Here is an 11,628-nt window from a genome sequence, read left to right on the forward strand (position 1 = left end):
GCAGAGCGGGAGCAGAGCGCCACGCAAAGGTCACCGTGAAAACCTCAGAGTGTTTGGCCCGGCCCGCGCATCAAACACGTGGAGCAGTGTTCTTCAAAACACCCCTCTCTATGCCCAAGAATCGGGGATTTGGAGGGGCGGGGGAGGTGCTGCCTCCCCGCTCCTTCCGGCCGGAGTGCTCGTCCGCTGCGCTGAAGCTCTCACCCCCTCACCCCCTGCCAACTTCAGAGTAGGCCACCCGCCAAGACGAACTGCGTTGTATTGCCAGTATTGCCTACTGTTAGGCGCCATCCTGAGACCGCTCGGTGCAGCACACCGAGGTGCACACTTTTGCGATTATGGTGGGTGGGTAAAGAGACGTCTGACAACGAATAACTGTACCGGGTGTCCCGGCTCTTACATGCCAGTATGGCGGGTTGCATACGCGCTGGCTCTCAGGCGCTGTTGGGAAAGCGCAGGATTTCGCACATCCCCCGCGGTTCCACTGGGAGGCTCGCGGTTCCGCGGGGATTCGCGTCGCGAAATCCTGAGCGCTCCCGACAGCGCCTCCGAGCCGGTGCTTATGCAACCCACCATACTCATGAGGAACTAGGTGCATGGAGTGTCACTTGCTCTTTGGTGTACTATTGTAATCTCTACGCGCGTTCGTGGATAGGGGTTGGGTGGTTGAGTGCGTTTGACCGCACGGTAAAAAAGATCTTGTATTTGAAGACCCTAGCTTGTATGGAGGACGCTAATGGTGTCCAAGACCTCGTCGATTTACTAAAATTTGGGAAGAATGTACTTCAAAGAGGAACATTCTTCAAAAATAAGAAGCTACGTTTAGTGACGTGTCGTGAAAGCAGATGATACAAATTTAAGGAAATATGTCTGTGTCCTAATTTTCTCTCGTATTTTGCTGTCATTTGTTTATAGCTGTTTGTTTCTAGCTATCTTGCAATTCAGCTGACTAGCGGCATGGGCATAGGAAGCTCATTAAAACCAACTGTCGACCATGTACACACAAGGAACAGCGTGCCTGCAGTCACGCACGAGCAGGTGTGTGCTTACCAGGTCGACTGTTACAAGTGTGTACCTGCCAGACTTCTTTGCTGAACGGTAATTTTTTAAAAAAATAGAAAAGTGAAGTCCCCCGAAGGCTTAGTCAGTGGGCGTCTTCGGTGATCGAAGGAACCGGAGCTTTATCCACAGCGGCCGCTATGACGCGCAATTCGTCAGCCGGCCCCCGTACTTTTTGGTTGTTGGACTTACGGGTGTCGCAATCATCTGCTTTCACGGTCACTAAACGTAGCTTCTTATTTTTGAAGCCTGTTCCTCCTTGAAGTACATTCTTCCCAAATTTTAGAATATCGACGAGGTCGGAGAAAAATAGGTCGGACAAAACCGAGGTCGGGCAGCACTTTTGGGGAATGTACTCAGCTCAATGAACAGTTTTTTTCTTGGATGGACACTTGTCTGTCGTCTGCTCGCCGCCGGCCGCCCGCGGCTGACTCCGGTGTGTTTACCATTTCTCCTCATTATATTGACGTGTGGCGCGGCCGCTTATCGTGCTGTGTGGAAGTGCTCGGCGCTGCTCCGCGTTGCTCAGCGCTCCCGCGGGCCTTCTTGTGCGGGGGCAGCCAAGTCATGAGGTCGGTATGCTAGCTAGCTGGCTAGCGGTCTCGCTCAGGATGTTAGTGATTGCGATGGGCACGCGACACATCGTCAGGGGCGGGTCCAGGGCATCCGGGGGCGGCCGGCCGCAAGGGGCACCTCGTCGGGAAGAAGGCAGCGCGGCGCGCCAAGCGTTGTGTCGTTTGAGAGCTCCCGGCGCGGTGTTTTGTTTACGGAAACGCAGGGCAGAATCAATCGAAACGAGATAATGGCTCTCGGCGGCGCTTGCAGCTTTAGGAGGAGCGCGCGTGACTCCGGAGCGGTCAACTGTCACGTGGCGCGTCAGCGGGGCACGGCGGCACGGCGCGCGCGGCCTGGACACGCTCGGAAACGTCTGGAGTCAAACGGACGCCTGAGCTCACTAGAGTCGCCTATCGGCCTCCAGTCACCAAGAAGCGCCGGAGAGTGAAGTCACCTGAATACATAGGGGATCGCCCAGAAAGCACACGACCGTTTTCCTCGAATGCACTCAGCAAGTTACGAGAGCTCGGCGCCTGCGAGACTCGGGGTAGGCCACTCCGCAATACACGCATGCATTGCAGGCAAGATGTTGCCTACCTATCAGGAGCTATGAGAGCTTGCCCAGGGGCCGCGGCAGAATTTCGTGACGGCGAATGGAGGACGTATGCACCACTGAGGGGATGAAACCTAGAAGTCTCCTGCATAGGGTCTCCCTGGATTCTCCTGGAGTCTCGCCTTCAGCGTCCAGGGGAGTCGCCTGGAACGGCGAACACGGCCCATCGACGTCTATTCTAAAAATAGACCGCTCGCGGCTGGTCGGTCAGGGCGTCGTCCTGCCTCGCCGATATAATTGGGTGCTTCTTCGCGCGTCGCATAAACTGGTCTGTGTTCCGCGACGACGTGATCGGGAACCGAAGCGCGAGGCGAAGACTTTCTCCGAGAAAAGCGAGTCGCCTGCGTGGCGCGCAAAGAAGGCGCGCGTGTCCCTCCACACGCCACTTTTCATCACCGGCAGATGATGGCCATTTCCTTCCTCTTGCGATCGCATGTAATACAAGACGGCCAGACCACTTCCTGAAAATTATCCCCCCCCCCCTCATTCCTCATTCTTTTGCATGTGTGACAATGATTCCGCACTCGAGGCTCGTCGTGGGTTCCCGAGACCTTGCGCGCATGGAATGTAAGACGTACTGTAATCCTTTTTTTTTCTCCGTTCGAAATTAAGTGGCCGCCTCATCGCTTTTACTGCGCCTGTGAGCCGACCCTTAGGCTGACGCGACGCGGCGAGGAAGTGTCGCCGTTGCCGCGGATATGAGTCATGCTGCTCCGCGATTCACGAGGGGCGGCACCGCTGCTGCCCCCAGCAGGACGAGTACCGCCGCCACCGGGAGCCACCGGGTACCGACGGATGCCACCGAGCGGAATGAGGGGGGGGGGGGTAATTTACCCAAATGGATTGCCGGAATCAGGTACCCCCGGCTCCCATCTCCGGGCCAGGTCTCGGGCCAGGTACACCTTAGTCATTATTCCTCTAACGACCCAGCCCGGGCAGCTCGCTCCGCGCACGACCTGATCGATCGGTCATCAGCAGCGTTCCTAGTCATCTCCGTTCCCCCTGGCAACACACCGGGGCGCCCCCCGGGGCGGCGGCATGAGACTCTGTGTACTTATTTGCAAAAGGGCCAAGCGCTGAGTACAACAGCGCCGGGTGCACAGCAGCCGTCACGTGACCGTGTGACGCGGCGGCGCGGCGTGTATATGCGGTCGTCAGGTGCGACCCACGACGACGCGATTCCGCCTCCCGGGGGCGACTGGGTGCGGCACGGCGTACACGCGCTGCTGTGGGGCGGGTTGGAGCTCGAGCAGTGCTCGCCCCTCGGTCCGCACCGGACTATCGGAGTTTGCGCCACGCGCCCGGAGAGGAGAGACTTTCTGGGACGCGGCGATAGATCAAGTGCCGGGGCCCCCCAGCGGCGGCGGGGCGACAGCTGACGATGGGGCGGGCGGGGCGGGCGGCACAGGTGCAGCCAGCGGCCGGAGCCCACGCGCCTGGCAGCGCCCAGAGGGTAGGCAGCCCATCAGACCGCCTCGCCTCGCAGGCCGGCCGGCCGCGCGTGCCGCGTGCCGCGTGCACCCCCGCGACCAAGGAGGCGGAGATAAGGCGTTACGCACGCACCTCGGGACGAGTCAACTTGTTGACCTGAGCTAGGGAGCGACAATATGTTGACTCCTGCTTTTGCGTCTCTAGGCTCGGAGTTGCGTCTCTCTACGCGAGCCGTTGGAGCAAAAAGAGAGTAAGCGACGACGGTGAGCCGCGCGTGACGGGCAGAGAGCAGCACAATAACAAAACGAGTATTCCTCGCGAACGCCGGGCCGGGGCGGCGCAGGGAAGGGAAGGGAACGGGAAGGCCACACATGCTTCGCGACACCTCTCCTCGCGGCCGACGAGACCTCATCGCGGCGCTGCGCGGGGAAGTCATTCATTCGTCGAACTGGCGAGACGGTAATGACAGGGAGCGACACAAAAGGAGACCGGAACGTCACGAGTGGGGGCCGCCGCTCCAGCGAGCACTGGCGTCAGCCGATCCGGAATTATCTTGATTTGTTTTGCAGATCGCCCCCCCCCCCTCCTGTTCCCCTCTACCGCTTTTGCTCGTGACGGACCGAGCGCTTTACTCGGTTGTTCGTCATGACCGGGAAGATCCGGATAAACCGCAGTCCTCATGGTGTCATGCGCCTTTTCAGCCGTTGTCGTCGTCGTGCGGGCCTCGTCTCGCAGCTCCGCTGCGGTTTGTAATCCTCCCATCCAGACAAAACATTTTGGTTGTGGTGTAGGCCTGTATTTTGAGAGATAACGTCAGCGCTTTAAATAATGTAAAGACAGCCTGTCTGGCTCTGTCGAGAGAGATAGTGTGGTGTTGGACAATGGGCGAAGACAAAATGGCATAACTGAGGTAGTTCTAGCACTATTTATTGGTTGGAATCATCTCGTACAGAGGTAACACGGGGAGCAAGTGCTTAGGCACGGCAAGACTCAGGCAGGCTGATCTTGATGCTCTTGTTGGCGCCCTTCTGGCTGAAGTCGGGGTTGGCGCCCTTCTTCACCATCTCGGCCCAGTGGCGGGAAGCGCTGGAGTCGGCGACGCAGTGGAAGTCGACCTGCTTCTCGTACTTCTGGGTGGGCTTGCACTGGGCGTTGCAGGCGGGCTGGGGCTTCAGGGAGAAGCAGACCTGGCCGTTGTGCTGGACAACCTGGACGCGGTGGGCGGAGCAGTCGCGGGGGGTCTGGGAGCTGGAGCTCTTGCCGCTGGCGCGCTTGCTGCTGGAGTGCTTGTTGTTGGAGTGCTTGTTGCTGGAGTGCTTGTTGTTGGAGTGCTGCTTAGCCTGGTAGCGGCCGGCCTCGGCGTCGCTGACGGAGTCACCGATCATGACGACCTGGCGGTAGCAGGCGGCCTGCTGGGCCTTCTGCTGCTGCTCGCGGACGTTGCCGGAGGGGTTGACGGCCCAGGTGGCGGCGAACTGCTCGGCCTTGCGGAGGATGCAGTTGGCGGGGGTGGTGAAGTCGGAGGTCTGCTCGCCGTTGAAGGTGCCGCAGAGACCACGGACCTCGTTGCGGTAGCTGTCGGAGGCGGTCAGGATGACGCGGACACCGTCGTACAGGATCTCAATCTCGTGCTCGGGGGCGACCATCTTGACGGAGTCGGGCAGGGCGTAGAACTGGGCGAGGACGTCACCGTTCTGGTTCTGGACCTCGGTGACGTTGCGGCTGGAGATGCGGATGGTGCGGCCGTTGACCTTGACGTTGGCGCCGTTGCTGCTGCCGGAGGGGGTCATCTCGATGACATCGTCGCCGAGGACAACCTTGAGCTCCTTCTGGTCGTGGGAGCTGGCATCGCGGACGAGCACGCTCACGTAGTTGGTGGCGTCCTCCTGGCTGGAGCTGGAGGAGCTGGAGTCAGCGGACTCCTGGGGGACGGACTGCATCATGACGTGCCAGTTGTTGCCCAGGTTCAGGGGGTAGGTGCGGTTGTCGAAGGTGTTGGCGGCAGACTTGTCAATGGTGCAGGTAGCTGTGGAGACAAATTGAAAAGTGGTAAGTTGCCGGCCTCTGTTCTTAAAATAACAATATACTACGTGGTTTACTGAATGTGTCGATACTCACGGTTGTACTGAGCACGGAACAGCTTCTGGTTAAGCTGGGTCCAGGGGGTGTACATGGGGTGGAGAGCAGCGGCCTGACGGACGTACTGGTTGAGACGGACGTTGTTGAACTCGGCGCTCATGGTGGGGGCGTCGATGGTCAGGTTGGCGGACTTGAGGTTGGGAGCGAAGCGGAGCTCGAGCTCAACCTTGTTGCTGTGGGAGTTCTTGGGGTTGACGAAGTTCTCGGAGTTGTACTGCCAGCCGAGGTAGCGGGCGGCGTCGTAAACCTTGGCGGTGGCGTTCTTGACGAAGTCGGAGACCTTCTCGAAGTGGATCTGGACCTTGTACTGGTCGAGCACGTTGGCGGCGTTGGTGGCGTTCTGGCAGGCGGGCAGAGCGAAGTTACCGTGCTCCATCTGCTGCTGGCACATGAGGGCCATGGGCTCGCGGCGGACCTGCTCACGACGGGCGTTGGTCTGCTTCATCTGGCCGTTGATGTTAACCTGGGCGGCGGAGGAGTCGAGCTTCTCGCCGAAGTTGAGCTGGCACTGGAAGGCGCTGTTGGGCTGAGCCTGGAGGGCCTTCAGGAAGTTGATGGCGGGCACGTTGGGCATCTTGGAGGTGGCGGTCAGAGCGAGCTCCATCTGCTTGGCGTGGGCGGGGTCACGGCGCAGGTAGACGAGGACGCGAGACTTCTCGTCGACGGGGGAGTTGGCAACGGCGGCGGTGGCGACGAACTGGGCCTTGGTCTGGCCGTTGAACTGGGCGGAAAGGTCCAGGACGGAGGCGCGGGCGCTCTTGATGCCGGCGGCGACGCGGCGGAGGAACTGCTGCTGGCGCTTCTGGCAGTTAGCGGAGTTGCAAGTAGGGTTGGCAAGGTTCTGGCTGGCGCTGGTCTGCTCCTCGCTGAAGTCGGAGGCGGACTCGTTGGAGTCGCTGTCGCTGGAGTCGTTGTTGGAGCGCTTGGCCTTCTTGGCGTTCTTGCTCTTACGCTGCTCGTAGGAGGCGTCGTCAGAGTTGTTGTTGTTGTTCTCATCGTCCTGGTTGTTGTCGTAGGAGGCGGTGAGGGTCAGGCTGTGGGCGGTGGACTTCTGGGGCTCGTAGGAGACGGAGTACTCGTAGGCCTTGATGGACTCCTCGGCGGAGGGCATCACGAGGGTGGCGAGGGCGTCACGGCTCTGGAAGGCCTCAATGATGGCAGCGTAGGGGGAGCCGCTCATCTCGGTGGCAGCGTCGACGCGGAAAGCCATGCCAGTCATGTCCTGGCCGACGGTGAAGTTGGCCATCTGGGGCTTGCGCACCTGAATGGGCATCTGGTTGACGGGGCTCAGGTCCAGGATGTTCTGCTGGGCGGTGTAGGGGCGGGAAGCAATCAGCACGATCTGGGCCTTCTTGTTGGACTCGATGGGCTGGAGCTTGGCGCGGACCTCAGCGTTCTGGAGGTCGAGGTCAATGTTGGCGCGGATGGGCAGGTTGATCTGGAGGTCCTTGTCAAGACCGGCAACGAAGCTGTAGTGGTCGAAGGGGGTGATGAAACCCATCTTGGACTCGAGCTTGGTAGAGTACAGGAACTGGATGTCTCCTTGGGACCGTTGGCGATGTCGGGCTGGGTGCGGACGCGGACCTCACCGCCGATGGACAGCAGAGAGGGGGTCTTCAGCTGGTACACGAAGGGCAGACCCATGGCGGTGGGGAAGCCCATGGTGACGGAAAGCTTGTTGTACAGCTTGGTGTAGTTGAAGTTCTCGCCGGAGCGGAGGGTGTTGGCGGCCTTCTGCATCAGCTGGGGCAGCTGCTCGACGGTGTGGTTGTCGATGGCGAAGAAACGCTGCTGACCGAGCAGGTTGATGAGCACGTTAGCCTCAATCTGGGCGGCCTGGTCGGGCTGGATGTTGAGCATGTTGGCGATCTTCTCAGCGGACCACTCGGAGTTGGAGGAAGAGGAGGAGCGCTTGCCGTGGTGCTTAGACTTCTGGCTCTGGGACTGCCACTGGTTGGCGAACAGGTTGATCAGGTCATCGACGCTGGAGGCCATGGCGCCAGCCTACAGTCAGAGAAACAGAGGTCAGTGTCGGACAAGCGGCGCAGATAAAGGACGCCCAAGTTGTGGGTTATCGAGAGCTACTCACGCTGAAGTACTTGTAGCGGTAACCACCGAGGTTGTTGTTCAGGTTCAGGAAAGCGTTGCGGGGCAGGAGGGTGTCGTCGCTGCCGATGGTCAGGAGGGCGGCCTGGTAGGCCAGGTTCATGTCACCAGCGACATCCTCGCTCCAGAACTGGGCCTGGGAGTACTGCTGGCCCCACTTGGTGGCGTTCAGCATGTCGACGGCGGCGTTAGCGTTCTGGGACCTGCAACAAATCAGACACATGTGCCAATCAGTAAGAAGTGGGGTCAGAGTAGCCCGAAGCGCTGTATCGGGAGGAGCTGCACGCTACTTACAGCTCCTGCTGCATGTTGGAGTTGAGCTTGTTGGCGGCGGACTCGATGGCGGACTTGACGACGGCGCGGACCTCGTTGCTGGGGTCCTGGTTGGTGAACTCAGCCATGCGCTGGAGCATGCTGGCGGGAGGGTTGGTCTTCATCAGCAGGTAGACGGCGATGCAACGGATCTCGTGGGCCTCACCAGCGTTCTGGTAAAGGCGGAAGAGGACGGGGCGGGCGATCTTAGGAGAGACTTTGGCGAGCTTGTTCAGGGCGGTGACCATGTGCAGGCGCTGGAAGTCGCTGATGGCCTTCTTGCCCTCGAGGTAGGGCTCGAACACGGACAGGATCTTGGGGTGGGCAGTGTTGCCGAGGGCACGGATGTAGACCTGGATCTTGTGGCTGTCCTCGTTCTGGGCGGCATCCTTGAGCTGCTGGGCCAGGTAGGGGATGTAGTCACGGGCAACGGCGGAGGCCTTCTTGGGGTTAAGGCGGCCGAAGACGTGGGTGGGGTAACGGTTGTGGGCGGTAGCGTTGTCAACCTGAGCCTTGCGGACAAGGTTGCTGAAGGACAGGATGGCGGAGACGTTCAGGAACTGCTGCTTCTGGACCTCGGACTTCTTGATCAGGTCGAAGAAGGCGTCCATGTACTGCTTGGTGGGCACGCGGGCGGCCATGGGGAGGGTGGCGACGATCTCGGCGGCCTCCTCACCCTGGATCTTGTGGTTCTGGATCCACTCCTTGATGAGCTGGAGGGCAGGGCCGGTACCGGCCTGGGCGACGGCGTCACGGAAAGCCTTCCAGGCGGCAACCTTCTCGGTGGCGCTCTGGCTCTGGCTGGCGCTCTTGGAGGAGGCGGAGGTGTACAGCTGCTGGCTAGCCTGCTCAAGCTGCTTGGCGTCCATGGTGCGGATCAGGCGGGCCAGGATGCTGAACTTGGCAAGGGTGGCCTTCTCGGGGATCTGGTTGGGGTTCTGGATCTCGTGGGCAATCTGCTGGCAGAGCTTCTGGACGGCCTGGATGGCGTTGATCTGGTTGGAAGCCTGGATGGAGGAGCCCATGTAGCCGACAAAGTAGGGGAGCATGGGGTTCTTGGGGGCCTCGTTCATCTTAGGCATGTCCTGGAACCACTCCTCGCTGGAGCTGGTGCTGCTGGAGCTAGAGCTGGAGCTAGAGCTGTCGCTGTCGGAGCTGGAGCTGGAGCTGGAGGAGGAGGAAGAAGAGGAGGAGGAGGAAGAAGAGGAAGAGCTGCTGGAGCTGGAGCTGCCAGAGCCAGTGTTGTTGTGGCTGCGCTTCTGGTGGCCGTGGGGACGGGACTCCTCGCTGGAAGAGCTACAACCAAGGAGAAGCGAAATTGTTAAAACCTTCTTCTAGAAGTCATAACAGAGGTGATTAACATAGTATTCTACTCTAACTCTACCTGGAGGAAGAGCTGGAAGAGCTGGAAGAGTCGGAGTCGGAGTCGGAGGAGCCAGAGGAGCTGGAGGAGCTAGAAGAGCTAGAGCTGGGAGCGCTAGCAGAGTTCTGGTTCTTCAGAGAGCGGCGGAAACGCTTGGCGGCAGCGCTCTGCATGCGGGTGTTACCCTCGCTAGAGTCGCAGGAGCAGGAGCTGGAGCTAGAGCTGGAGCTAGAGCTGCTGGAGCTAGAAATAACGGAATAAATCAATGTAATTTTCCCAGGCGAAATCTAAAGGATGAAACTTGAAAGAATTTGTCTTACCTGGAGGAGCTAGAGTCGTTGTCGCTGGAGTCGCAAGAGCAGGAGTCAGAGTCAGAGCTGGAGCTGCTGGAGCTGCTGGAGCTGGTGTTGTTGGGGCTGCGCTTGTGGTGGCCGTGGGCGCGGCTCTCCTCGCTGGAGGAAGAAGAGCTGCTGGAGGAAGAGCTGCTAGAGCTGGAAGAGGAGGAAGAGCTGCTGGAGCTAGACTCGTCGCTCAGCTCAGCGTTCTGGCTGGTGGAGAAGGGGTTGTTGTAGTCGTAGACGAGGTCCTTGATCTTGCGGGGGTTAGCGGGGGCCTCCATGTGGCTGTTGGAGGAGCTGACGGAGGTGAGGGTCAGGTTCATGCGGGACACGACCATACCCTTCTGGTTGTTGTACAGCACGGGGCTGAGGATGATTTTGTTGGTGGTCACGGAGGACTGGATGGTGTAGCGCTGGAGGCTTCCAGAAACGACAACACGGCTGACGGAGGAGCGGGCCAGGAACTCGCCCATCTTGGCGGAGGCGGGCTCGACGTCGGTCTGGCCGTTAAGGCCGAAGTGGTAGCCGGGGCGCTGCTCGCAGTGGCTGTAGTTCTTGGTCTTGACGATGTCGATCAGCTGGCCCTCGCCGCGGAGCTGGGGCATGGGAGCGAGCTCGGGGCGGCTCTGGAGCTGGTACTGGGGCAGGGGGCTGATGTCGTAAACGACCTCGCACTCGCCGGTAACGTCGTCCTCCATGGTCTTGTACACACCGTTGACGGAGCCGTGGCTGGGCTTGTTGTTGATGCGAGAGCTGATGATGTTCTCGGCCTTGGTGTCAACCTGGAACTGGCTCACGATACTCTTGAGGATGTTGACCTCCCAGGTGGGCACGCTCTTGCTGACGATCAGCTCGTCGACGATGCCGTTCTTGAGCTTGATCTGGAAGGGCTTGCTGCTCACGGGCAGAGAGTGGAAGCTCAGCTTGCTGTCCTGGATGGGGGTGCCCCAACCGGCAGGCATCTGCTGGTGAACCTTGGCGTACTCGGCGTTGGAGACCTTGGCGGCGAGGAGGTTGTCGGACTTGGGCTGAACAGTAAGCTGGGCGCGCATGAGGACGCCAGAGTACTGGTTAGCGACCTGGTGCAGGGCGGTCAGGGTGCGACCGCGCACCTGGTACTTGTACTCAGAGCCGGACTTCCATCCCTGCTCGGCCGAAGCCGCAGCGACTGAAACGAAGAACAGACAAAGTGAGACAGGAACATTCAATGGTTCGCAGCCATAACCGCGCCATCCCGACAGAGTATGGCCTTTTCAACCATGCCCCACAACTCACCGAGAAGAGCAAACAGAAAGTACTTCCACTCCATGTCTGCGGTGGGACGTTGTGTTGAACGTGCCGACTGAGGGGCGGACCGCTGCTTTTATACCACCGGGATCGCGTTGAGCGGGTCCCCACCCCGCTGACCGGACACCACTATCAGTGCTGAATTTGGCCAATTTCGACCAGGCTAGCATTGTGCAAGGTGGTCAGAGCGACGCGGCATGGTAACAGCAGCGTGGCCTGAGTCTTAGAAGAAGAAGAAGAAGAAGAAGAAGAAGAAGAAGAAGAAGAAGAAGAAGAAGAAGAAGAAGAAGAAGAAGAAGAAGAAGAAGAAGAATGTATGACACGCTCATCATCCCTTTCGTGACGCTTGGCGTCCTATAACGAGGGCGACGGCATGACTACTTGAGAGGCTGTCCGTCATGGGAAGAGAGGGAGGGAAAGGGGGA

At 59.6% G+C, this 11,628-nt stretch overlaps 1 protein-coding gene across 1 annotated transcript; it reads right to left on the reverse strand.

Moving 5' to 3' along the window:
• Window positions 1-4,564: 4,564 nt before the first annotated feature.
• LOC113214498 (vitellogenin) lies at window positions 4,565-11,322 on the reverse strand. The gene is given in 8 exon segments (XM_026433864.2): window positions 4,565-5,684; window positions 5,777-7,345; window positions 7,348-7,801; window positions 7,887-8,106; window positions 8,198-9,511; window positions 9,600-9,821; window positions 9,899-11,084; window positions 11,192-11,322. Coding segments are annotated over 8 exon segments (6,051 nt in total). The 5' UTR covers window positions 11,226-11,322; the 3' UTR covers window positions 4,565-4,632.
• Window positions 11,323-11,628: the final 306 nt, after the last annotated feature.

This window comes from Frankliniella occidentalis, unplaced genomic scaffold (genome assembly GCF_000697945.3).
Source record: "Frankliniella occidentalis isolate FOCC.00 unplaced genomic scaffold, Focc_3.1 Scaffold19, whole genome shotgun sequence".
Classification (NCBI taxonomy): Eukaryota; Metazoa; Arthropoda; class Insecta; order Thysanoptera; family Thripidae; genus Frankliniella; species Frankliniella occidentalis.